Below are 26929 nucleotides of genomic sequence, written 5' to 3'. Positions count from 1 at the left end.
AGTTTCATCATTATTCACTTCAATATTATTATTATTATTTTTCTTTTTCTTTTTTGATACATTGAAAAATACTCTGGTCGGTTTTTCCTGGTTTGGTTCCACTGAAGGGAACTCTTTACTCTAAAGCTGATGATTATATTTTCTGCAACAGTGAGCTTTCAGCTTTGTGTCAACAGCTTGTGTTCGCCTTTTTACTGTTTTCAAGTATAAAAACTGTTTTACTCACATCACTGGAAAAATTCACAGGAAAAAGTTACTGTTGTGTCATCCCACACTACAAAACATACCATAATCCTCAAACCTTCATTATATTTGTTAGCATGACAATAGAGGCAACACAGGTTTTGGTTGTGCTTATTACTATGTTGTGTTTTATTGTATTATGTTATGTTGGGCATTCGTAATCAATAAGTATATTTTTTGCATTTTTTAATTTAAATTTTATTTATAAAACAACATAACAATTTTTTAATCTTCCTAAAAAAATCATAAAACCATTCATAGTTTTTACAAGTATTGTCATTATTTTATTGAACATATGCACTTCTATATGTTTCTCTATCTATCTATCTATCTATCTATCCATCTATCTATCTATCTATCTATCCATCTATCTATCTATCTATCTATTATAAATCATGCAATGTTCTTTTACAACAGCCTAACCGCATAGTTAAGCGTACTCATATCATGCAATGATCGCAAACATTTTGGTCGGAACCAATGTATGAAAATCGCTCCCCGCCGGAATATTATAGATGTTGGACGGGAGCGATGGAAAGATGGCGGCGGCCATGGTACAAATGTCATGTTTGTACCGAGGTATGTTGGCGGTCAGGGCCACCGGCATCAGGACTCTGATCCCCGGGCTGGTCCCGGCGCAGTTCCGAGCCTTCTCAGTACGGAAGGAGCCGGACCTGGAGGAGAACCCGTACTACAACAAATACCAGGACAAGATCCAGAAGCTGCGCAGGTCAGCGGGCTAATTTAGCTACCAGCAGCAACGCGTTCTCCGCGAGATCCGGATCCCCATGACAAATGTTTGTTAGTTTAAAAGGCACTGGGCTGTAGTGTAAAGTGTAAATAATGTTTAGACTATTGCAAAAGAATTCTGATGAGCTGTTGATACACTCGGATTACATTTAGACTGTCAAGCTGTACATCTACATATAATATTTTATCATTTACCTCTGACTCGCTCGTTAATCTCTCATTAATTCACAGTCTAACTGAATGTTGTCGTGATGAGTGAACCAGTGGGCACTCTGGATGAAAAAAATCTGAATTTTCTTAAACAAATGTTTCTAGTAGCGACAGCTTATATATGTCAAATTTAGTAATGGGGTGTTTTGACTGACAGGCTTTTGGACGCAGTTTTAAAGCTATGGCTTCGCCTCTATTAGAAATAACTTTATTTAAGTTGGACCGTCCTCTTCACATCCCCGCCTTCTCAATGAGTTCAAGAAAGTTGACACAAAATTAATGACTAATATTACATCGTCAACAACATGGCTTTTCATTCTAACTAAATCTGGGTTTATTCTCTTTTATGAATTATTTTTGGCAGTAGAAGAGTGAAACATGTCTGTCACAAGTTCCTTTTGTTTGACCAAATAATTTTCCAAACCCAAAGATATTCACACCTTCATGCAAAGGCAGGAAAACACTGGATGTTGCCACCAGTTGACTTCCATAGTGTACTGACTCTAATGCATATGTCTAGATGAAGGACGATACAAGTTATACAATACAAGGACTGGATACAACTTATTGAGAAAAAAAATGCTAAACTACTGTTGTGGTGCTTTATCAAGCCGAGGCTTCTCCTCATTCTGGGGAATACTGGAAGTCGAGGTGTACATCTGCCAAAGCTTCATCACAGAATGAAAGAGGGTTCAGCCTTCACTTTGTTTGGTGTTTCACCGGTTTGTCCGGCTTGTTTTCAGTGCCAAACCACAGGAGTATGAAGCCCGGCTGGAGAAGCGGCACGAGGCCAAGAGGGAAGTGCTCGGACACTCGAAGCAGGCGGAGTTCGTCAAGTTCATGGAGCAGGAGGTGGAGTGTCAGAACACCATGAAAATATGCTTTTAAAGTGATGGAGGTCCTAATTATTCAACTAATTCAAGTCACAAATTTACTTTTAGGCACTTTGTCCAGCTGCTGTCCTCAGTCAGAACAGTACTCCTGTCAGCCTGTGTTTATTAGCTACATAATGGAGAAGGGTTACACAGTATTACTCTCTGCTTTTATTTCCTCCTTGGCCAGTAATGGCTCTAAAGCACAGTGTTTGAATGTGATGTCACGTTTGTTGTGCTTCTTGCAGTTGGAGAAAAGGGATAAGATGGCTGCTGACGACGGAGCATCAGGAGGTTTCACAAAGAACAAGGTGAGATGAGTGAGGAGCAGCTGGTCCTGCACGATGTTGCTTTTACGTCACTTAAATGTATTCTCCTTCTATGGTTATATTTAAGGATGCTCCTGATTGCCTTTTTTATTGACTTGTATTTTCTTCTAATTAACGATGATGAGTGTGCTCTGCTAACAGACTGTGTACTGTGTTGTTCCTCAGACGCTGGGCTCCATCCTCAACATGGAGATGATAAAGGACAAGACGGGGGAGGAAATTGGCGAGGTGAGTCTGTAGGGGCCTTAATCTCGTTTACCCACCGATAGTCACATGGTTTTCTTGTTGCAGCTGAAACCATTTGAAACTGTTCTTCGTTTTGACCTTTTTCTCTCAGCTGTGGATGAAGTATTATTCGACCAAGGACACAATCAGCGCCGTCATCCCGGTGAGTTTGACACCAGAGATCCTGCTGATACAGCACAGTCTCTCTCAGCATTTCATATTCACTCTATCACTCTCAATGTTTTTTCCCCTGCTTTGGCTGAATCAACAAAATGAAGTTCTTTCTCTTAATTTTTGAGTTTTTTTCTGCCTTATGGCAGAGGACCTGTTCTGTTTTTCGCTCCCATGTGTTTGTTTTTGTTTGTTCATCTTTTTAGCTAACATGAGATCTTAAATCTATGGTGGACAGTGACACCATGAGCTGTGGGAGACAGGATTAGGTTTTGTTGCTAAATCCTGAACTGTGAGGTGTTGAAGCAGATTATTTGTCCTGGATTCCCATGTTCTAAATAGATTTTGCCTGTTCCCTGCATGTTTTTGCAGTCGCACAATGTTTGATAAGCAGACAGTTTTATAGATCCAGCGATGATGAACGGTTTTCACACTGGCACGTGTCGAGTGCTGATCTCAAAACCTGTCTCCTCTCACATTTCAGACCCAGATCTACGAGGTGATTTTCAAAAGATCGCAGTCCTGCCAGATGGTAAGATCACTGCTCCTCACACTGAGGCATGCTGATGAAACGCTGCACAAACTAACCTGGAGCATTAGGACCATCAGTCTCATTAGAACCAAAAATCAACAGCAACACTTGAATTCATCAGAGCCAGTTCTGAATAATCTGATCATGAAGCATTTCTATTAGCTGTTCTTTTCCTGCCTCTGATCAGCCAGCGAGAACATGCATCACATTTTTCCTCTTTCTTTTTCTCTCTCTCATCACCGTGGTGACCTCGCTCTCTCTGTGGTTTCCTCCCCCCTAAGTTCCTCTACGCTTTGCCTCAGAAGGAGGGTTACGAGTTCTTCCTGGGTCAGTGGTCCGGACATGAGCTCCACTTCACCTCCCTCATCAACGTCCAGGTAAACCTCTTCCCGCGGCACCTTCACATGCTGCTGGGGAAGCCCGGCACTGCGTGGACTTTTGGAAGCTGCTGTCGTGTGCAGGTCACCCTGAAACTCGAGCGATTAACCAGATGGTAGTGCTGGCTAACGTCATCCCCTCAGTGCACGTCACTGGTCGCCGGTTACAATATCATATTCCCACTGGTCATGGTCCTGAGCTCAGCCGCATGCGTAAAAAACACGAACAAAGACATCACACTTAGCTGTCGTATTGAAGTAAACATGGAGGCCACTGAAGTCAGTGTTTATTACTATTACAGAGCTGTTCATGGTTTATTGTTCCAGATATACAGTTAGAAAGGTTTATGTTTCAGTAGCCTGAAATGTCCAAGTCTGAAATCAGCAGCTCATAAAAACTGTTAATATTTCAGGATTAAAGGGAACTTTGATCATGAAATCAGCATATTCTCAAAATGAAGCTTCGTAGCTCCTGTAATCTGGAGGTGTTAACTACAGTTTTTCCCTCCCTGTTGATGTCCAGACGCTAGGAGAGAACGCTCCCAGTCAGCTGATCCTCTACCACTACCCAGACCTGAAGGAGGAGAAAGGCCTGGTCCTCATGACGGCTGAGATGGACCCCAAGTTCATAGTAAGTCTTCTACCAGTGTGGACTCACCTGGCTGCTGGTTACACCTGCATTAATGGGTGTTTTTGCACGTCTTCTCCCCATTATTTATAGAAACAATGCTCTAAATGGCCAAAAGTGTGTGATCACCATGACCGTTATAGCAGCGGATTGACACTCATGGTTTTGGAATAACTTGTTTATGAATAACATACAGGTGTAATAATCAAATGTCCACATGTTATTTACCATCAGACCTGAATAATATAACAAACATCGTATTCAAAGATGTAATCATAGGCTCCTCTTCACAGACCGTTCACCAGGCTCAGTGCTTGGCCAATCAGGTGCAGCTGTTCTACGGCACGCAGAGGCAGGAGACGTTCCGGTTGGTCGAGACATTTAACCACCACCCTGCGGAGTTCAAACACATGTCGGTGATAGCGGAGCTCGAACAGAGCGGCTTGGGACCAGCGGTGGCCCCCGGCGGATCGTAGGGAGACCAGAGACGGGCCGAACTCGGATTCCCAGGAACTGTTGGTCGTCATTCGACATGTGCTTCTTTGCTCGGCACTTTCCATTGGGATGCACCTATTCTTCAGACTGTATATAAAGTTTGCAGCAGTGGCTGTGATTTAAAGGAGCATCAGAAGCTTCTCATGGACTCTGTGCGGGACTTGTGCATACATTTGTAACCACAGGAGAGCAATGTGGTCTTGATCAGATCTATAATAAAAAATGTGTCCTACCCTCCATATTAGACTGGAGCAGAAAGACTTTGTCAGTCCAGTAGCTGTCCCTGAAAACCCACATGACATTAAATAAATCATCTTCAAAACCCCAAATCTTTAAATCTGACTGCTTTCATGCTGAATAATCCAAATAATTCTTCTTTTGAAACATAGGGCATGTGTTGATTTGTCACTGAGCTGTGTGAATGGACCACATGACTGTAAAATTGTTAATGTTGTGCAGGTGACACACACAGTTCTGTGCTCATTTGGTGTAAGTCCAGTCTCTGGTGCACAGTAATTATTGAAAGGTGTTTATACTGTCATCTACACTGAATGTGTTCAGAGGATGAGTGTGGTAGACATTCAGTTTGCCAAACTGAATTTTCCAGGGCCAAATAATCCCAGTTTGTTACAACTTCTGTGTCATTGCCATAGTTTTGGCCATGAGTCCGATCTGTAATAACCTTCATAGACACCAGTTTAATTGTTCAAATCTGAGGACTGAATTGTACAACCTGTCTAATTGTGTGACTGCTCATGTTTTTGCTCCATTTGCTCCACCTTTAACCCACAGTGTCTTAATGATGCTGCCGCTGGAGGCAACCAAGTCTCTTGGATTATTGTCACAAAGCTGAAAACTGAACAGTTTTTTCTGAACTCAAGAAAACTGACGCTACAAACATATGCTGATCTCACAGAATATGATGCTTTGCTGTAGATTGAAGTAGCCAACAGTATATAAAGTAGTTAAAATGAGCCCAACCTTAAACACCTGCAGCAGTAATATCAGATGTAACAGGAAAACACTGACAGGGAACATTTTACTGATAATACTTACATTCTTTATCTCAAGAAAGGTTTTACCTGCAGGACTTTTACTTGTAGTTAACTAAAAAAGGTCGAAATAGTTGGAGACAGAATGAAGGTGGAAACTTCCTCTCCTGTCATGCTGGCTGTATATAACTGTCACGGGGTTCTGGTACCGCCTTCAGAAAAAGGTAAAGAAAAAACAATGGCGTAGACGAAATGTAGGTTGGTGTCCTTTATTTGCCGGCCTCCCAAGGTGTGCACTGTGCAAACTATTTACAAGTGACAAAAACAAAAAAAAAAATAAAGAAATAAATACCTCCAAACATCAAAATGAGTTCTTCAATAACCCTTGTAGAAAAACCAGATGTTGCAAGAGAGAAACGCTCTGCTGATGTGACCTCTTCGTCCTCAAAACACAGACTGACTCTTACAGCCAAAATGGCCCCCTTTTTAACCTTATAGCCCCTCCCACTGGGCGTATAATTTTATCGATAAATCACAATTAATCATATAAACAAAACAAATTCACACACTGCATTTGTTCCCCATATTTTTTCCCACATCCCCTCAGATCCTTTCATCCATTACAAAGGTGTTAATCTCACCAATTAACAATTCTCCACCATAACCCATAAAAATAATAATCATGTGACCTCAAGGCGCGCCGGAGCGGCCCATATAATGGCCCGGATGGCTGCGCCCCTGTTTGGCCAGTCAAGCTTAGGTGTGGATGATGGAGAGATGACAATGCAGCGTGCCTCCGCGACGGGTGAGTGGACTGATGTGTGTGTGTGTGTGTGTGTACGGAGAAAGCAGGACGGCCAAGTGTGCACCCATGGCTGTGCTACTGAACGGTTTGGGGCTGGAGATTATGATATGCTATGTAACTAAATTGTGAGGACTGAAAAGAGCGGGGGAATCGGTGGCGTCTTAGTGCGCGCGCCGCTCGCAGCTCGCGACACCGCGACAGCGCGTGGTGCGGGTGTACGTACGTGTGTGTGTGTGTGTGTGTGTGTGTGTGTGTGTGTGTGTGTGTGAGTGCATCTGCCCGCAGTCTGCCATAGAGCCGCTCCGTCATGTCGGCCGCTCCGTCACAATAACATGATATAAAGCAAGTTAAAAATGACATACAGTATTTCGTTCATTCTAAGTATTACCACAAATATTGACCAGTGGTGCCCAAACTTTTTCATGCCACTTTCATTTTGAGGTAAAATCACCTTTACTTGTCACAGCATGTCAAGAACATTCAAAGTGATGAAGCTGGCAACAGTTTGTTCACTTTTATTGTATTTATACATGAAAAAATACTGTGCAAATCCCCAAACGCAGTCATTAAGGGATGGTCAGATATTGATTCAAAAACACAAAGCAGGAAAAATAATTCTTCTTGACAAACATTTACTCACTCACACACACACACAGAGTACAGAGAGACGAAGAGGCCATTAGGGAACATTTGACCAGTGGTTCCGTTTCTTTGTGATCATAACATGGCAAGTTTGTTTCCTTGAAAGCAGGAAATTCATTTCAGTTTTATAAGAATAGAAAATCTTGCTATTTTGCAATCATGGCATAAATTGTCAACACAATTTTTTGTGATTGCTAAACTTTTTTCATGAATACAGAAAAAAAAAAAAACATCACAGATTCATGACAACCTGACTCCAGAGAAGCTTGGACTCATCAATTAAAACCAATCATTTGCAAACAAACTGTGGAATGTTCCAGTCTTTGTTGCTCCTGTCTGTGCTGCTAGCATCAAATTCAGAATAAGCAGATATTTACAAAAATCAATGAAGCTGATGAGGTCAAACATTACACATAATGTCTTTGTACGTTTTTTAATTGAGTCTTTGTGAAAAGGATGTTATTTACGTTTTACACAGCGTCCCATCTTCTTTGGAATCAGGCTTGTACGTTGCGATCATGTGAAGACATGAGAAATCACTGTTTGTCTCTTTCCATACTCACGACTACAGACCACCATGGCACAAACATCGTACAGACAAAATAAAAACATACAGCATTCATACTGACCAAACAATAATGTGCTACAAGTCTCACAATTCTAGTTGTATCAAAATCTTACAAAAAAAATCAAACAATGTTAATTAGAAGACACTATTTTGCTGTTCTAACAGTGGCTGACTGTAACGCACAGTGCTGTGGCTGAACTGGCCGCTTGTGTTCTCGGTAACATCACGAACACAACAGATAGACTGATACAGTGGACAATACAAAACATACACACCCTCTCGCTGTGTTTCTTATTCATTATGGAAACATCAAGTCACAACTACATTATTAACAAGAGATCAGTCCTTTTCAATATTCACAGTGCATTAAAAAGTACCAAAACTAAAAAAACCTCTGGAGTGCTTTTAATCATCTAAACACTAAACACAAAAACATTTCTCCAAGAACACTGATCTGAGGATGAATCCAACATCATATCTCTTAGTGAAGTATCAGTGGATAAACTGATCCAAACCAATCAAAAAGTTAGAGATTTGACTTTTTTTTTTGTTTGTGGAGCACTTCACTGGTTCACAGGTGACTGTTTTGGTTTTCTGTGAATTCAGAGACCACCTAAAGGACAATATAAGACGCAAGAAACATGGAGCGTCTTCATACTTCTGCTTTGTCTTCTCAATTATTTTAACATCAGTTACATTGCTGTTATAATACACATATTTTGTGGTAAGTTGAGTAAAGGAGCTTTCGGTGATATGTTCCTTAATTTTCACTACAAATTGTGTTAGCTGCGTCTTCTGGCACTGACAGGCCTCATGACACCCACAGGACACACCGGCACATTATGACAGTGGTATATATATATACATATATATCTAAATATATCTATGAATATAAAAGATAACTCAGATCCGGAATTAGGTTTTGCAGAAAAAGTAGCAGTGTTTCTCAATCCTGGTCTCAATCCTGGTCCTGGAGTACCACTGCCCTGCATGTTTTAGATGTTTCTGTGCTGAGGCCTGATAACGAGCCATTCATTTGAATCAGGTGTGCTGGAGCAGGGATACATCTAAAACATGCAGGGCAGTGGTACTCCAGGACCAGGCTTGAGAAACAGTGGTATAAAAAGGTACTGTACCTTTCTATATACCTTCTTTTGTAGTTTTTATATGCATATATGTTTGATATTGAAGTTGCTGAAGTCTGATCAGTCTAAAATGGGTCAGCTTCAAATGCAAAGTGGAAAATGTAGATTTCATCAGCCAGGGTGTGACAATAAATCAGCAAGAGTTTAACTTCATTATTACAATATTTATAATTTGTTGATTATATTTTTTCTAAACATGAAATATTCTCAGTTAATCAAAGTGAGAGGTGGTGAAAAAAAGGGTTAATATTGATTTGACAAAGTATTATTTGTTTAAAACAGGTGGAGCACTTTTGTTTTTCGTACTAGTTTGCTCTGTAGGTGAGTTGTAATCCTCAATTCTGAAGACTCAACCCTGATTTGATAAGGTAGGCCCAAACCGGGTAGATTTAAAATCACTTTTAGACTTTTATCTGAAGTAGAACATGCTTTAACTGGGCGTAAATAAACCTCAATAAAAAGGCTGTTTTTCCTTCAGGCGCAAGGAGCTATCAAGCAGCTATTTTAGCTAAAACAAACCCTTGTTTCATTTTTTTCTGTTCAATAGCACTAAATGTTTGGATAAATTACTCCTACTGGCTTTTTAGTTGCAAAGTTTTGGTCGGTAACAAGATTTTACTCAGCTATCTGAAAATCCACTCATACTTAGCCTTGGAGGTTGTTAATTTTAGACCCTGTCTGTGTGTGTTAGTGTGTGTGATCGCGACGTCATGATGGTAGAGGGCTCAGTGGTTGATGACTGTCAACCACCAGCATCGGCCAAACTCACCCGAGTCACCTCGCATTTTGTTGGTTGAATCACTGCGTTTCTTTTTTACTTAATTCTAGCTGCATCATTGTACACAGAGCAAAGCAGGAGCATCAAGATGGCAGAATGTAAGCTTCCCAAACTGAGTCTCGCAGTGACATAACCACAAACCAGCGATGGGACCTGATGTTGGTGCAATACCAGAGATAATGAGTTCAAATAATGTCAGTTCATATGAGCATGTCTTAGCAGTGGTTCGCACCACTCTGGGTAAATTATATCTATTCTCACCAACCTGCATCTTTCTGATTTTATATGCACTGTCCATCTAATATTTTCCTTGTGTTCTGTCTCAGCACACCTTCAGAGTGCAGTACATCACACTCCAGAGGCAGGATTGTACAACTGAGGGAAATTTTCATGGCAGCAATAACAAGCTCCTCCCTCTTCTTCTTGCAAGGTAAAAATGAGCAAAAAGCTAAATGCTACATGTTACAAGGTGTCTTACCTGCATGTGTGCTTCCACATACTTGACTGGTCAACAAAGTTGCCAGATCCATTGGACTGTGCTGTAGCACATTTTTTTACTGGGCTAAGATTGTGCTTTTTTTGTCAGAGCTCTCTGTGGCAGCATCCCCTGCTGATGTTTTCTGGTTCAGAGTTACTGTCGTTCTACATGCAGCCCTAATCTTACCATGTGCTCCACTGCTGTCCTTCCCTGAGTGGTTGCTTTACAGTCCTGTCTCAGTACATGGCCTCAGTGTCTCGGATGCTTCCAAATGACAAACTGAAAGTGCTTCCTAGTCTCTTAGTGACCCCGCTGCCTTCCCTCTTCTTCTTCCTGTTCCAGTTCAACAAGGAGGCGGAGCTCTGGCCTTTAGCTCCACCCAGCAGACGCTGCCGAGAGTTTTCTTTATCGCTGCCGTGGGACAGCATGATGGCCCTCTTCTCCACCTGCTAACACACACAGGTAATATACTGATCACTCCACAGGTAAGCACACATACATGACATCTCAAATACACACATACACTTACTTACCTGTGTATCATGTGAGTGTAATGTGACCACGCTGAGGTCCACTCCTCTGTCACTACAGCTCTTTAGCATGTGGACCACCTCGCCATGTTTAGCCCATTTACAGTCCTGTCCGTCCACTGCTACTATGTAGTCTCCTTCCCTTAGTCCCGCCTCCTGCACAACACACAATAATACAAAGATAAGATAATCCCCACCAGGGATATTAGGGTATACAGACAGCAGCGATAATAGCAGGAATACAAAAGGAGATGTAGAAGAGAATAAAAAACACAAAACAAAAAAAGTCAGCTGTATGTATATTCTATACAAAAAGGGGGGGGGGGTATTATTATTATTATTCATAAATAATATTGCTAATGGAAAATTTGCACATGGTAAGGTAAGATAATTAAGTACAGTGTTTTACACAATTGCACCATAGATAAACATTTTTATACGACACGGTAGAAAAAATAAATATATGCCAAGGCTTGGTGTGAAAAGAAAACATTTGTAATATTAAAGAAAAAATATGTAATATTGAAGAAAAAACACTGCATGGATGTAATAGTAGCACAAGATATTGCATGGATGTAATAGTCTCTGATGTGGACTGGAGGGGGAGCTGCTGGTGTCAGGGATACTCCAGGGGAGAAGAAGGGGGTGTGGAGTAGTAACGCTGTCTGGTCTGGACTCTGTTGGATGGGGGAAGGAATGGGGGTAGAATCAAATCTGTTGAAAAACAGATTCACATCATTTGCACATTCCCGATGTCCAGATTCTGGGCCCCTCCCACTGTCACTGCTGTGGCCTGAGATGGTCTTCAGGTCTCTCCAAACCTCTGTGACGTTGTTCCCCTGCCGGCACTCCTCCAGCAGTTGTGGTCAGAGTGGCCCAGCAGAGGAGGGGTGAAGAGCTTTAAGCGTCCTTGGTGTTTGCATACAGTAAGTCCAGGGTTCTATTGTCTCTTGTGTGGCATTTATCGTACTGGGTGAAGGTGGGGAGAGTGGAGGACAGCAAAGCGTGATTGAAGTCTCCAGAGATGGGAAGGAAGACCTGGGGGTGCAACGTCTGCAGCTGTGAGACCACAGTGTGCAGGAGGTCGCATGCTGCTGCAGCATCGGCAAACAGGGGGACGTACACGGTTATCACGATGAGGTGCAAGAACTCCCTCGGGAGATAAAATGGCTGAATGCTAACAGCTAGCAGCTCTATGTCTCTCATGCAGCACTGCTTCTTTACACTGGTGTGTCCTGGGTTACATCGCTATGCCCCCACCCTTCCTCTTACTGCTCTAAAAATAATAATAACTTTATTTGTATAGCACCTTTCATGCAAAGATGCAGACCAAAGTGCTTAACAGAACAAGAGCAGATGAAAATAAACACTAATTGTAAGTAAAAATTGCAATAATAGCAATAACTGAGAGAAAAACAAACACAGTTCAATCACAATCCAATTAGACATTTTCATTGACACCACTCATTTCAGAGTTTAGAGCCATTAAGACAGCAAAGCAGCATCACCAGATTTCTTGTGGGACACTTTAGGAACTTCACAAAGAAGGCAGTGTAAGATCTGAGAGTTCTTGTTGGGGCATAAAATAAGAGGCAGTCGCTGATATGTGAAGGTGCTAGATTATATAAGACTTTGTAGATTAGTAAAAGGACTTTAAAATCAATTTTAAAAAATACAGGAAGCCAGTGCAGTGATATGAGCAGAGGGGTAATGTCATTTCTTTTTTGTGTTTGTCAAAATACTGGCTGCAGCGTTCTGAATTATCTGTAATTTTCTTCAGGACTTTTACGGGAGACCAGTAAAAATACAGCTGCAATAATCTAATTGTTTTGTAATAAAAACAGGTATCTGCATTTCAGCATCATTCTGAACTATCAATGGTCTAATCTTGGCAAGGTTCCTCATATAAAAATTATGTTTTTGTGACCTTGTTAAAATGGGCAATAAAATCAAAGATCAGAGTCTGAAATCACCCCCAGATGTGAAGCATGGTTTTTAATTTGCTTGGACAGGCTCTAGTCTCTGCCTTTGAACCTACAAGTTGAATTACTGTTTTTTGCTCATTAGGAAAAGAGTAAAAACCTTTTGTTTATCATTAAAACATGTAATTTTCTTTCCCCCTGATCTTTCTACTGGTTGGGAAATGAGCAATGCATTTTGAGCAGCGAATTATGCAATCAACCATCATCCACACATCCAACTACTACATGTTACAGCTTGAAGTGAATGTTTGAAACTTTAGCTACACTTCTCCAACCTTTTCACTCAGGGCGCACCTGTTAAATCATGACTTTAAACATGAGTTTCTATATAGAAATCTGTTTTGCTGTCTCTTGTATGCCCTCTAGCACTAACTGAAATGATCACTCACTGAAAATGTTGTCATGCAGAATTTAAGGTAGATTTAACATGAAATAAAAACAAATGAAAGAAAACACAGCCCATTTACATGAGATCTCAGCCAAAGCTCAGTAATTCTACCAGCGACAGAAAGAGAAGAAAAATGATGAGAAAACTTAAATGAGCAAAAACAAATAAACACATGCTTGAAAAACAACAGGAACTAAACAAATAAATCAAATAAAGAGTGAATCACAACCTGACTTTTGTAACAGCTTGTAAACATCTCTTATTTTCACAGAATGTGGAAGACATGAGCAGTACTGCTGTAACTGACGCAACCTACTGACGTAACTTACCGCAGCACAGCCTCCAGGCACCACTCCAGCCACCAGGACGGGGGAGTCTCCTCTCAGTGTGAGACCCAGCCCACCATCTCTCCTTTGAAGGCTGATCACACGTACCGGACCCCAGCGAGCCCGTGCACAAAACACCGTGAGAGGCCCCTGCAGCACAGTGAAGAGTCATCTTCAACTAAAGAACCACTAGGTGCTGCAGTTTTTAATGGGTTTAAAAAAGGCTGCATGTTTGCAGTCGCTGTGGGGCTGTGTATTTCCCTAAATGTCACACTGCTCTTACAATTGACATGTCTCACCAGTCTCTGGAAGATATCAGTCACTTGGACTGTGGAGAAGTTGGGTGGAGTGATGTCTGGTTTCTGATGGGTTTGAGCTGACAACAGAAAACACCACAATCACTGACTGTCATTCAACCATAGAATCATATAATTGACAAGACTTGAAACAGAGACATACACTGTATCTCTGGAGCCTCTGCGGTTTCATCAAAGTCATCCTCTCTGTCCAGCTCTGAGTACTTGTCCAAAGAGCGTTTGTGTGTGAGAGACAGCACGTCCTGCAGGATGTCCATCTTCCTGAGGATCTTACACAGACTGTGGACACGCATGGCCTCCTCATGTCTGATTACTGCACGTCGCAGGTGAGCCTTACCTGCAGACATTGTGTATAAATTCTTGTGTGCATTACTTCCCTGATGGGACCTTTCATACAAATAGAACTGCTACTGAAAACAGCTATCTGGTGTCTCTACCACTGTATCTGGACTAAATATAAACATACTGTGCATGAACTCACCAAGCTTTCTTCTTCTTTCAGGGTCTCGTAAAACCTGGCTGAGGGGTGGCACTGCAGGAACATTGATGTAGAACTGGAGGAAAGCCTTCTCTGCTTCCTCATCACCCTCCTCCTCCTCTTCCTCAGCAGACACTACAGAGCAAGACATTCCAAGTTAATGTGTGTAGATACAGTACACAAAGATTCTTTTGGGTAAGGATAATCATAGGCTAAGTGTTGAATTTGATGACTGAATCCTAAGTGTGTAGCTTTTGAGCAGCTTTCTCTTAATCGGTATCTTTCAACAATCTACTGGAACTAAAATTTTGTAATCCTGACTGTCCACACTGTAATTTTACTATATTGGTTGATTCTTTACACATGACATCTATTGTCCATCCTGGCAAAGTGATCCCTCCACTGTTGCTTTTCCTGAGCTTTCTTCTATTATGTGTTCCATCAAGTGTTTTTTGGGGGGAAGTTTTTCCTTATCCAAATCAAGGGTCGAAGGACAGAGGGTGTCATACGCTGTACAGAGGGAAAAAGCCCTGTGAGGTAAATTTGTGATTTTTGATATTGGCCAACTTGACTTGATACGTCTTTGCCATCTTCTCTGTAAAATCTGTAAAACATCTCCAACTGAAATGGGAAAAGTTCACACAAAAAAAACTGATGCATATTATTCTTACAAAGTTTTTGAGTAGTTTTTGGGCAGGCTCTTAGTGTAATACCACAGTTTACCACCTCCTCTGCTCAGTATGTGTATGAGTGTGTCTTTGTATAAGTGTGTGAATGTGTTCACGTATTTATCTCTTTACTGCATTTCTTAATGTGCAAACCAAGACCGTCAAAATGAAAACACTGAATGTGGCTGATGAATTAGTGGCTATGCAGAGGGCATAAAGATATATTCAGGAGTGCTTTGGTGCAACTTACACGTGTGGTCACAGAGTGCAACAGCAGTGTAGTAGTGTGAGAGGGCACGAAAGTGTTCAGATTTGACCTGAACCATGGACGCCCAAGAAAACGGCACGTAGTCCTTCATCAGAGGCTGCGTCATGGTCTGTTGCACTAACAAGTAGACGTCTGACACCTACAGGAGACACACACACACACACGAACAGCACAAGTCAAGCTATATCAGCAGGAACAAAAAGGCACAACCAGAGACGTGCTGACTCACCCGTGCAGCCTCCTGTGCCAGGCGCAGTTGGGAAGTGAAGTGTGTGTCCTGTGTGGTCAGTGTGACACGTTCAAACACACACTCCTGCACCTGGGCAACCATCAGCCGTACCAGCATGCAGAGTGACGGACTACTCATGTCCAGACTAGGAGCATTGGAGAAATTCTCCTTCAGGTAATTAAATGCACCTAAACACAAACACAGCGAAACAAACATTTTGATTTTTCATTCATTTTGTTTGTAATTTATCAAGCAAAAATTGCAAACATTTACTAATCCCAACAACTGATATTTGAGGATTTGCTTCTCAATTTAAATTGAACTATATTTTTTGTGCAAAACATATTTTATGTTGGGACATCCTAACTGTGGAGTCCCTCAAAGGCTAGTAAGGCTAAGGCTAAGTAAGTAGTAAGGCTATACCAAAGCTAGTGGAGCATTCAGGTTAGTATGTGGTGTGTCAGTACCTGCAGCTCTTTGAAAGGCATCTATAGCTTTGTCTATGCCAGCTGTTGCAGAGCGGTCCTGCCGTGCTCCAATCTGCGTGTACAGAGCACCAATGTTGAACAACACACTTCCTTTCTCAAAGGCCAACGTACGCTGACATGACGGGACACCTGTCAGAGAGTCGTACCTGAGGGACAGACAAGAAGAATCTGATTAGTTAATGCATGCTGTATGTGTGTCATTAACTGTACCATCAATCACTCTTTTTAACTTTTACCATGCACTCCATATATACAAAATTTGGAAGATTACACATTTTCTATTGTCTTTGTACTCTATCACATCAGATTTGAAATAACACCATGGCCATGAGGTTAAAGTGCAGACTTTCAGCTTCAAGGCTGTTTTCTCATCAGTTTCATACGCATATATAGATACACATGTCCTACCAGTGGAAGTGCACGCCCAGGTTCCTGTGTAGGGGGAAGAAGCGCTGATCCAGGTAGTACATCTGGTTGTAATACTCCATCAGAAGCTCCAGGCCGGCCTGGTTTCGACTGGGTGTACGCATGGCCTGGAGAAAACAACAACACACATACATATACATTTAATGCCTACTCTAATCTAATGACAGGTAACCTTTTTAATTCTTTCCACAGCTACCCTTTCTGTCTGATAGGTGGCACAAAATGATTTTCTACAACCCCCCTAATGAAAAACAGATTTATGTAATATTAACTAAATCAATTCCCCTTGGGGACAATAAAGTTTACTTTAGTCTACTAAGGCTTGCTTTGTATGAAGTAGTATGAGTGCATTTATTAACCTGTCTGAGCTCCATAAGCTCCTTGATCTCCTTGTCGTAGAGAGAGCTGTCCTCCCCGTAGTGCTCACAGATGAAGTCCTGTCAGTGGAGACAGAAGGCCACATAATGACAAATCTCTTTCACAGATGAAGTATTCTTTAATATTTAAACAAAGAGCAGAGGACTTTTAGTGCCCATCAGTATTCTTACAACAAAAATATAAGACCAAAAAATGCCAAATTAGGGAAAAAGGGAGTGAAATGCATTAATATTTCTGGATACAAGCTTTATTCAGTGTTTGTCACAGTAAAAACAGACCAATTAATGCATGTTGTTTTTAGTTTCAAACTCACATCATAGCTGAAACACTGCTTGTAAAATAAGAATTAAGAAACTATTCCTCCACTACCTTGTTCTAATGCTTTAAATACAATTCTGTCAAAGAAAAGGAAATTTGCTAATAAATGAAATAAATCAAGCAGGTCTATTATGAGTAGATGGATGCCATCTTCACCTGGATAGAAACTGTGAAGTCCACCTCTTTGGTTTCTTTTAATCCCAGTGGGATCATGGGGACGTTGACAGCCTCGCTGTGAAAACAAATAAATGCAGAATGTGTGTGTGTGTGTAATATGTATTGTCTTTCACAGGTTACACTATGTAAACATCAACATGTGAACACAGTGACAGTCAGGTCACCATTGCCATCTGCTTCAAACCCAGCAGGCTCACTGCTCAGAGCTTCATCCTGCTAATAGGCAAAGCTAAATCCAAGTATTAACCCTTACGGCCAAGACACCCCCCACAGTCACCCCGTCCCATTCACAATGAACATAAACACACACACACGCGACAGGGTCATTAATGACACACTAATCAGGGGATTTATCCCTCCCATGACCTGAGGCCGCAGAGGGAAAAATCTCCAGCCTGTGAAGGACTGTGCGCGTGCACACACGCACACACACACACAAACACACACACTTGTACTTCAATACTTTACTGAATTATTTCCTTAGCCCCTTACCCAAGCCCTGACAGAACCTGACTAAACCTAATTGTAACCTAAACCAAGTCTGAACTCCCTTCCTCAAAAGCCTTTTGAGGAATTGAGAACAAGACAATTTGTCCTCACTTAACAAAAATGTCCTTATTCTCAGGGTCTAAAACACAAATTGATCCCCACAAAGATAGTAGAACAGGAGCACATACACACAGTATGAATACAAAAATGTAATGGATGCTTGTTTTCGCCAATTATAATTCTCATTAGCCTAATGAGAGTGACCTGGAATTCATGAACAAATAATAAATGGGCCATGATTGTTAATGCTTGAGTGTGAGTGTGTGTGTGTGTGTGTCAGCCAGCTGTCTACCTGTCTGTCTGGTAGACCTCCATGTTGCTGTTGAGTTCCTCCAGCTCCTCCTTGAGCAGCTGCAGGTTGGAGTTAACGAAGCTGAGCTCCAGAGCCACCGTCTCTTTCACCTTGTTGTTGCTCGTTGCCCTGCAAAAATGAACACACATGCTCTCATCAGATCTTATCATAAACACCAACATACAACAGATGATAATGGACTTCCATTTTCAGTGCAACAAGAGAAAAAGCGAAATATTTTGACTTTAATCCAATTCAATATGCCAACAAATTCCAAAGCTACAGGAAGTTGCCTTCGTCCTCGCTTCTGAGCAGGAGAAGGTTCAGTCACCAACATCCCAGACAGACACTCCCAAGTCCTGAACTGCACAAGCTGCATATTTAAAATTTCCTCAAATTAGACCAGACATGTATCATAACTGAGCTCTCATTGGAACGTTAAGATTTGCTGCCCTCTTCTACGTCATTAGAAAATGAACATCTCTGGGGTTTAGACTGTTGTTCAGACAAAACAAGAGATGTCAACTTTTTGAACATGGATCTTGTGATGGGTATTTTTGCCTATTTTATAAAGTAACTGCTTAATAGATTCATTAAAAAAAAAATCAGATCAATGGATAAAACAAGAATCAGTAGGAGCCGTCCTAAAGTTTAACTGTATATATGCATATTTTATTATGCATAATTTTTTTTCTAGAATTGGTGACATCATTAAGCAGCTGCTGCATCAATTGAACATTTGTTTGCTTTATGAAGTATTCTGTAACTGAATAACCAATTCTGCATCTCCCGTCTTTATCCATGTGACACCTGTTGAAAACACTGGCTTCTGAATTTGACAAAACACAAAAAACCTGACATTTCTACAGTAGGGTTTGTGCCTTAACTTACCCATTCAAAGATAACAAATTAGCCACCAGTGTTAGCACTTGTGTCCTTAGCTACTTTATCATACAACTTAACCTCACAAATAACACAGACCACCTTGAAAACTAACTTGCATGTTTAAATTTATATTCATGGATGCAAGCATGACACCATAAACCGACCACAGTATACTTTCTTAAACAAAAAGCCTGTCTTTAATTTATGCAGTATCTCACCCCTCCACCCTCTCCTTCATCATCCTCTGTTCATTCACTTCCAGACCCTCCACCCCTCCTCCTGTCATGGGGGGAGAGTCTTAGTGCTGAGTAATGCCAGCTCACACTGCTGTGTTCCTGGAAACCTGAGGCATCACTGGGTTGCCGGGGTAACTGATGATATGAAGTTAGTTGGAAATATGGCCCAGGAAACTCCCCTAGTTATGCAATCACCAAAGTTAAATAGGGAATGTACAAGATGACAAAAATGTGTGATTAACAGACAGGCTGAGCACTGGCAAGAAGTAGGGAGCACAACAGCACAGAATTTACAAGATAAGTGATAGTTTGCACATGAATGCATCATTCTGGCAGGTTTTTCAATACATCTACATCTACAGAGGGGAAGAAATAATATATACAGATAAAGAGACACGAACCGATGTTTTTGGTGAGGCAGCATAAATAAATTCTGCATATGGGAATCATAAATCATTTCCTCATTGTAGAGTTTTATCTGGTAAAAAGAAAGATTAAAGGCTTGTTGCTGAATGAGTCATTAGATGCATCATCAGGTGAAGATTTGGGAGAGAAAAATACATATAGGCTGTGAAGGGGAAAGGCAGACTATGACAAATTCATAGAATTGTTAAGGTGTGGTTATATATTCGGTCATAGATAAACAATACACTGAAGCTAAGAGTTAACGCTTCACTCATTGTGCAAACAGGCTGTAAGACTTGCAGATGAATATGTTCACTGGGTTGTTCATTACCTTTTTTTTCATAGCACTGCTGCTACAGAGGCTGAAACTTGTGTAGCACAGGACACAAAATTGTAGCACGAGTATAAAATGTCTGTTACCATCTATAAAAACAACCACAAGTAGTGCAGTCCATCACTTAAACAGGCATTCGACTGGAAAAGGGCATTAATGTCACATACAGAGCACCGCTTCAAATGAACAGGACAAATCTCACTCTTCATGTTGATTATACATGTTGATTATCTGTATACAATGTTTTTGTTCTTGCAGTAGTGATTTACATAAGCATGGGAAGCATTTTAGCAACTAAAAACTAGTATGCAAAAGATTTCCTAGTTCTAACCCTAACCCTACACAACAATTCAAATCAGTGGCTACAACCAGGGCCTGTGAGCAGAGATCAGTTTATAAAAGGACTCATAAAGTGTCGTCTCCTCAAATCTTTTCTTGAGCCTCCCTGCACCAGCAACAGAACAGGAGCTGTGGTTCCTCATTTAAAGTTAGCCAAGGAAATCCTTTTTTTTCATCTGGAGCTAGACCGATTAATTTTCCCGCTCGTTTTGCCCTTATTTTAATTTGGCAGTGTTTCATTTGATTCTCATCACAATAAGTAATCCTTAATTTAAGACACAAATTTAAGTGACTTTCATTTATGTCATGTAAAGAAAAAAAAACATTTTTATTTAAGTCATAAATTAGTATGATGCTGAAATGCTTTAGAAAAATGTGAATAATTCACTATAAACATAACTAAAAACAGACTTGTGAAGCCTGCCAGAAATGTATTTAATCTTTTAACTTTCGGTGTAATGTCTAAACAAACTTATATAATGGCAGCCAGTTTACATGCAGTAAAAAAATACACTTGGAAACTAATTGCATAGGGTATGTTTATCTCAAGTATTATATTACAGAACTATGACTGTTACTATCTACATAAGGGATTTTGGCATGAAAACCCACATTTTTAATTAGTATCCTGTATCATAAATACATGTACATGAATGTGAGGGGACAACATATAAGCTGTGGCTAAACTATTCCTTTAAATTAGTGTCAATGCCCCAACTAGACTCTATATTTTAAAGGAGTTCACAAGCCAAAAAGGTTGGGAACCACTGGCTTCTTCTTGAAAAAAACACATTTTTAAGCTTAGAATTGCATTTGAAAAGTAACTTAAGCTATCAGATAAATGGAAGTAGGAAGTACAATATTTGCCTGTTGTACAGCAATAGAAGTATGAAGTAGCATAAAACAGAAACACTCAAGTACAAGTACCTCAAAACTGTAGTTAAGTGCAGTGCTTGAGTAAATGTACTTAAATGTTTCTTTCTACCAAAGCTTATGTATGAACAGAGACTATAAATAGGCACGATGAACTGCACAGACCTTATATGAGGGGCAGATATTTGTATTATTTGCTTATGTCATCAAAATCAGTAACCAGTGGAGAAACTGAAAATTGTGATTCTTTAACACATGATCAAACTCGGCTCAAACTTTCACCTTTGAGCTACTGTAAATAATGTTAATCTATCCAGTTAGACCACTTTACCTTCACTTCTCTCTTCATCTGTCACTCCCTCCCTCCCTCTCTCTCACACACACACACACACACACACACACACACACACACACACACACACACACACACACACACACCGCACACACACCTACATCTAGGATCAAGCCAAGGGCAATCTGATTAGTCAGCTTTAAATGGGCTGCCAAATATCCCCTTCACACACACCCACTTGCACGCACACCACACTGAAGCTTTTCAGAGAAAAAATAACTTTCTTCCTCTGAGTGTACGCACCAACTGAAGAATAGGAAGTATCAGAGAAGCTGAAGGCAACTTTTTTCAGTAACATACAGTTTTGTAATAACCAAAGTATGTGACATGAAGACCAGGATTAAACCAGTTACTGCCCCTCAGCTGAATTCCCCACACAGAAACATCCTGCGGCACACAACATGATGTCTTCATCAGCCAATCACAAACCCGGATGAGTTACAACTCTTTTTCATCTGTAATTAGCATCTTAACACCCACCCCCACACCCCAAACGCCCACAACCCAGTTCCACAACAGTTGCAGAGTAACTGAATTGAAAACAAAAGTGAGATGCTTTGTGTGTGTGTGTGTGTGTTTGTGTGTGTGGACTATTCCAGTTCACCGGAAAAGGGGAGGACAGACAGAAAAAAAGGTCTGACTGTGTCACACAAATAAGTGGGGGATGAGCTTGCCGGGGCTCTGTTGGGAATCTCTGCATGGGAACAGGACAGGAGGTGGACACAAAGCCATCTGATTATAGGCCGGCAGGCTGTGTGTGTGTGTGGGGGGGGGGGGTCCTCTTTGTGTCTCTGACCCATCGTCCTAATAGAAAGGGCAGGAGCACTTGTTTTATTTCCCCTAAACTGAGTCATCACCTTTTAGGGTAACAGCCTGAGTTGGGCAGAAAGACCCGTAAGAAAAAAGCGTGTCAAAGAATTAGACCAATCCGCCTAGTAGAGCATACAATTAGTTGATTAACCAATCAATAATAATTGACAACTTTAATGACTGAATATTGGTTCAATCCATTTATCAAACAAAAATGCCAAATATTCATTGGTTCTAGCCTCTAAAAAATGAGGATTTGCTGTTCTTCTCTGTTTTACATAGGACTAAGCTAATAATTATATTTATTTAATTCATTTCATTCAAACAATACTTGTCAATTTAGTAAAGATCAAGATAATATCTTCAAACTTCCTTTTTGTCTAACCAATAGTCCAAAACACAAAGGTATTCAGTTAACTATCACATAGGACAAAGAAAAGCAGTAAATAATCACATTTAAAAAGCTAGAACATGGTAATGTGTTCAGGATTTGGGGCCATTAGTCAAGCAAAAGAACCGATTTGAATATGTAACCGTGAACTGTTTGTGCATTTTTCAAGTTTTTGTAAATTTCTAGAATAAAATAAAAGACAGATTAAACAATGAAAATAATTAGAAGCAGAAGCTCTGCTATCATCCATCGTTCCCTGAAAAAGACCCCTGAGAAACTTAATTAGCTGTTGCCAAAAAAGTCCTGCGTTGGTTGCTTTTCCATTAAAGACACTGTTGTTTTCTGTGTTGATGTAATTAGATTCTGACATGGCACCACTTAGAAGGCAGAAAGTAGCTCCTTGCTTTAATGAAGTGACTCCTACTCCTCCTCCTCCTCCTGCTCCTAAGTTGAATCTTCATGTGCAAAGGAGGCAGACTAGGCAGCTATTCTACTACAAGTGTTTTGCACAGTGGACTATTCATGTTGTAAATGTTCTCAAAACTGCCATGGCAAATGTGCAGACCAAATGTATGCACATATATTAAGTGTATGCTTTAAGCCTCTGTAGTAATCTACCAGAGCCTGAGAAATAGTTCAGAAGAAAGAAAGAGGGAGAAAGCAAAGGCACATGGAGATGGAGAGAAGCTGGAGGGGATAAAGATGACGCTAATGCTCTCAGAGAGAATACTTTGATGTTGTGCCACCATGTCTTTTTTTATTTCCCTCAATTCTTCGCCAATAAAATTCTTGTATTCTGTGTAAATGGCAGCTAACTGCTTTAAAAGAAAAAGGCAGCACAGTTCAGTTGGGTGATTAGCCTTGTATGCAGTGTTCCATTACCATTTTGCATGAGGACAAAACAATATTAATAGGAAAAAGAGGAGACAGACCCATAAAAATGCATGTTCACACACAGCAAACACACACAGAACCACAAAACTGGGTGGTGCTAGTGTGTGTGTTTTGGAGGAGAGTGAACTCTGACCTTTTCCCATCACAGGACACAACCACAAATGTGACAGAGCCAACAAGTTAACAAAGGGCCGCCAACACAGAGGAGACCAGGACAGCATTCATCACTATATTCTCAGAGAGGAAAAGCTGATCTAGGAGACAGGAGTCATTATCATACGTACTTTGGGATTTTATGGAGCCACCCAGGATATATGCAGGATCTAAACCAACCTTCTTCTGACCTTTTCCTTAAGTTCATGAAAATGGCTTCTATGAATAATAGGTCCACCTTACTACATTGGACATCTTGAAACTACTGTTAAAAGAGGCAAACACCTCACATAACACATATGTTAACAATCTGTCATCCTTGAATTGTGCCTTGAAATCCATTTTTATAAATAGGGTAACACATGCCAACACCATTGCAATTTCACTTAATTATCAACATAATTTCCCCTCTTTTAATTAGTCAGATGACATTGTCTTGACATTGACTCAGTGACGTAGTGAAACACCTAATTTTCAACACCGGTTCATGCAAGAAAAGCCCCTCAATACATGAAACTGCAACAAAATTAAGGTTAGGAATGTGAACATTTTCTTGCACAACTTTGACTCAAATTATTATCATGTACCATATAATCCTCCCTCGGCCCCAGCACCTCACCTGAAGAGGTTCTCTGCGCCGGCTCTCATGCGCATCTCCTTGTTGATCTGCTGGTTGATGCGAGCACGCCGGTGCTGCAGTTTACTGCGCTGAGTCTGAGCGAAAGGATCACATCCCTGCAGAAAGAGTGATGAATTAATCAAAGAGTTAGTTAGTTAGTCTTTAGTTGAAACCTTGTGTTCATCATCTTACTAGGTGACGTGACATTTGTTACTTTGCTGACAAATATCCCATATATGAACAGGGATAAATGGCAGTAAATCTTCAAGGACTTTTTTAAAAGTCAAGCCTTCCTGATTTCACATGGCCTTAAGCCTAACTTTGTTAGTAAAAAATAGCATTTTATTGGTAGAGCTTATTTTTGGCAGCACAGCATGGACAGAAAGTTGCCTGAGAGGCTGACTTCAGAGCAAAATGTCCCTGTTGGATAGGACAGCATGCCAGGGATGAGGGGTGTTTCAATGGGTGTGTCATAGATGTGGGGAAACAGAGATCAGGAGAGCAGGAGAGCAGGAGAGGTAATAACCTGGCATGGTACAGCAGAAGAAGACTATGTTCAATAAAAAAAGGATCTGGTAACATGTCAGAGCTGTGCATTAACTCTCGCTTCAGCCGGCATTTTGCCAACAACACCAGAACCCCAGAGCTGATTGTTAAATGTCCGCCCACAAAAAACAGCAATCTATCATACAATGCACGACTGTTTTACACTAAAAGGTAAACAAACTTACAGTAACATGACAGATGGAGCAGCTGTACTGTAAACATGCTGCATACTCCCTTTCATTATCCTTGTGACTCCACTTGAAGACAACTTGTACAGTTTCTCATTTTCTCACACTTTTTCTCCCTTCATCTTTCTTGTTCCCTCTCACCCAGTTAAGGTGTTTGTTTAGCATGCACACGTCAAGTAATCCTTAGAGTGCCTGTGTGGATTAGACTTCTGGCCGAGCTCCCACCTCTGCTCTACCATCGGGGGGCAAGAGGATGGAGGCTGCATGACATCTGTGCAGATAAAGTCGGAAAGCCTCTGTAAAAAATGTTTGATGTCCAGGTGACTTTCTCTGAGAACATGTCTGAAATTGAAATTGTAAACTGCTCCTGCAATCAGACTCTCCTATCCACTCAAGCAGCAAAAGGTCCGTAATCAATCATTTTCTTCATGCATGTTTTCCCCATTCAAACCAGGGATTGAAACCAGAGACATTCCCACAGGTATACTGGTACGTACTTTTAAGATATTAACAGCAGCCAATTTCATATTGCCTGATACAACCTGTGCACGACTTGATATCAGTGTCAGTACGAATGCAGGTGCAACACTTTGGCACCTTTCTGCTATGTTCTGTTCAGACTGTGGTACTTTCATCACTACTGTTTGCTAATTTGTCAGGCTGTCACTGCACACCGACCAGCTGGTGCCTTATCCTAAATGTCTTTGTCGATGTATTAGAAGAGAGGGTTGCACTCAGAAATGCCCCGTTAAATAAATTCACTCAGTCACTCAGACTGTCTGGCATTAACCAAAAAACGTTTTCGGCCATCAGGCCCACATAATTGTGCACAAATGCAGCGATACTATCGGTTCTTAAGGGTGCCACTCTGTGCTGACAGGTGAGCATGATATCAATCACTGTGACTCCCTCCACTGTATCGTAAGTTTTTATGCTATGTTGTGGATATCAAAATCAAGAAAATACTTTGAGCAGAAATCATATGGAAGTGAGACTCTGAAAGCTCACATTTGCCACTATATTCATCATCTCTGAGGGTTGGGGGTTCTTTCATGTTTTTAAAGCTGTTTTTCTGAGGCTTTGCCTAAGGAGCCTCATGTGGAAAGACTGTATCTTGTTTATTAAATTGAATCTAATAATCAATTATCTGTCTATACAGGTGGCATGGTAACAGGAATTACTCTTATACGCACTTTGGGATTTTATGGAGCCACCCAGGACATATGCAGGATCCAAACCAACCGTTGTTTGTGTGTGTGTGTGTGTGTGTGTCTCACCTTTCGGATGCTCCCACTGTGGCTGCCCTCTGCGGGTAACGTTAAGGGCATATCCTCATCCGAGGTCCCGTCCGACAGGGACATCTCAAACTCTCTGTGGAGAGTCATGACAATATTTTTTTACTCGAAAGCGTTACGAATGTTTCAACACACTTGCCACACGTTACCCTGTACTTTGAACACTACTCTCAGCTTTGAAATATGATTGAATAAACAACTTTTACGGCAACAAAGCTGAAATAAAACCGGCAACGTTACGTTAAGTTAATTAGCTAACGTTAACTAGTCGCAGTTTTACCACTTGCCTTGTCGCAGGTTCCTCCATCGTGAAGCAACGACAGAAGCGGCCAAAGAGTAGCTACATTTCTCCTAACTTTGTATTATTCCAAGTAAACTCAAAATTCCAAAGGTCGGTCAACGATAGGTTAAAATAAAGAACTTTTTACTCCTCAAAACAAACCAGCTTCAACTCATTATGATAGCACCTCCTCCGCTCGTTTTTTTCCGACTGTGTGCAGCTGCAAGAGGCTATTCACCAAGGCGGGCCGTGAATGTAGAAGCTAGCCAATGTTG

General features: G+C 40.9%; 2 protein-coding genes across 2 annotated transcripts; one reads left to right on the top strand and one right to left on the bottom strand.

Annotated features, from left to right (window-relative positions):
* Positions 1-758: 758 nt before the first annotated feature.
* Positions 759-6164, top strand: atpaf1 (ATP synthase mitochondrial F1 complex assembly factor 1). Its single transcript, XM_041935469.1, has 9 exons — positions 759-973; positions 1947-2055; positions 2324-2386; positions 2570-2632; positions 2742-2792; positions 3285-3332; positions 3614-3709; positions 4233-4340; positions 4631-6164. The coding sequence occupies exons 1-9, from the start codon at positions 759-761 to the stop codon at positions 4811-4813; spliced, it is 936 nt and encodes a 311-aa protein (XP_041791403.1). The 3' UTR covers positions 4814-6164.
* Positions 6165-9126: 2962 nt separating this feature from the next.
* On the bottom strand, positions 9127-26681 carry rhpn1 (rhophilin, Rho GTPase binding protein 1). The gene is made up of 16 exons (XM_041935888.1): positions 26658-26681; positions 26357-26446; positions 24346-24461; positions 18055-18183; positions 17193-17268; positions 16700-16777; positions 16323-16447; positions 15894-16060; positions 15427-15614; positions 15180-15336; positions 14265-14396; positions 13926-14120; positions 13766-13842; positions 13470-13616; positions 10774-10926; positions 9127-10686 (listed from the first exon to the last, which is right to left on the bottom strand). The coding sequence occupies exons 1-16, from the start codon at positions 26679-26681 to the stop codon at positions 10477-10479; spliced, it is 2064 nt and encodes a 687-aa protein (XP_041791822.1). The 3' UTR covers positions 9127-10476.
* Between the last annotated feature and the right edge of the window lie 248 nt (positions 26682-26929).

Source organism: Chelmon rostratus, chromosome 4 (assembly GCF_017976325.1).
Source record: "Chelmon rostratus isolate fCheRos1 chromosome 4, fCheRos1.pri, whole genome shotgun sequence".
Lineage (NCBI taxonomy): Eukaryota > Metazoa > Chordata > Actinopteri > Chaetodontiformes > Chaetodontidae > Chelmon > Chelmon rostratus.
Note: the sequence above shows the minus strand (reverse complement) of the source record. Positions and strands in the feature narration are given on the sequence as shown.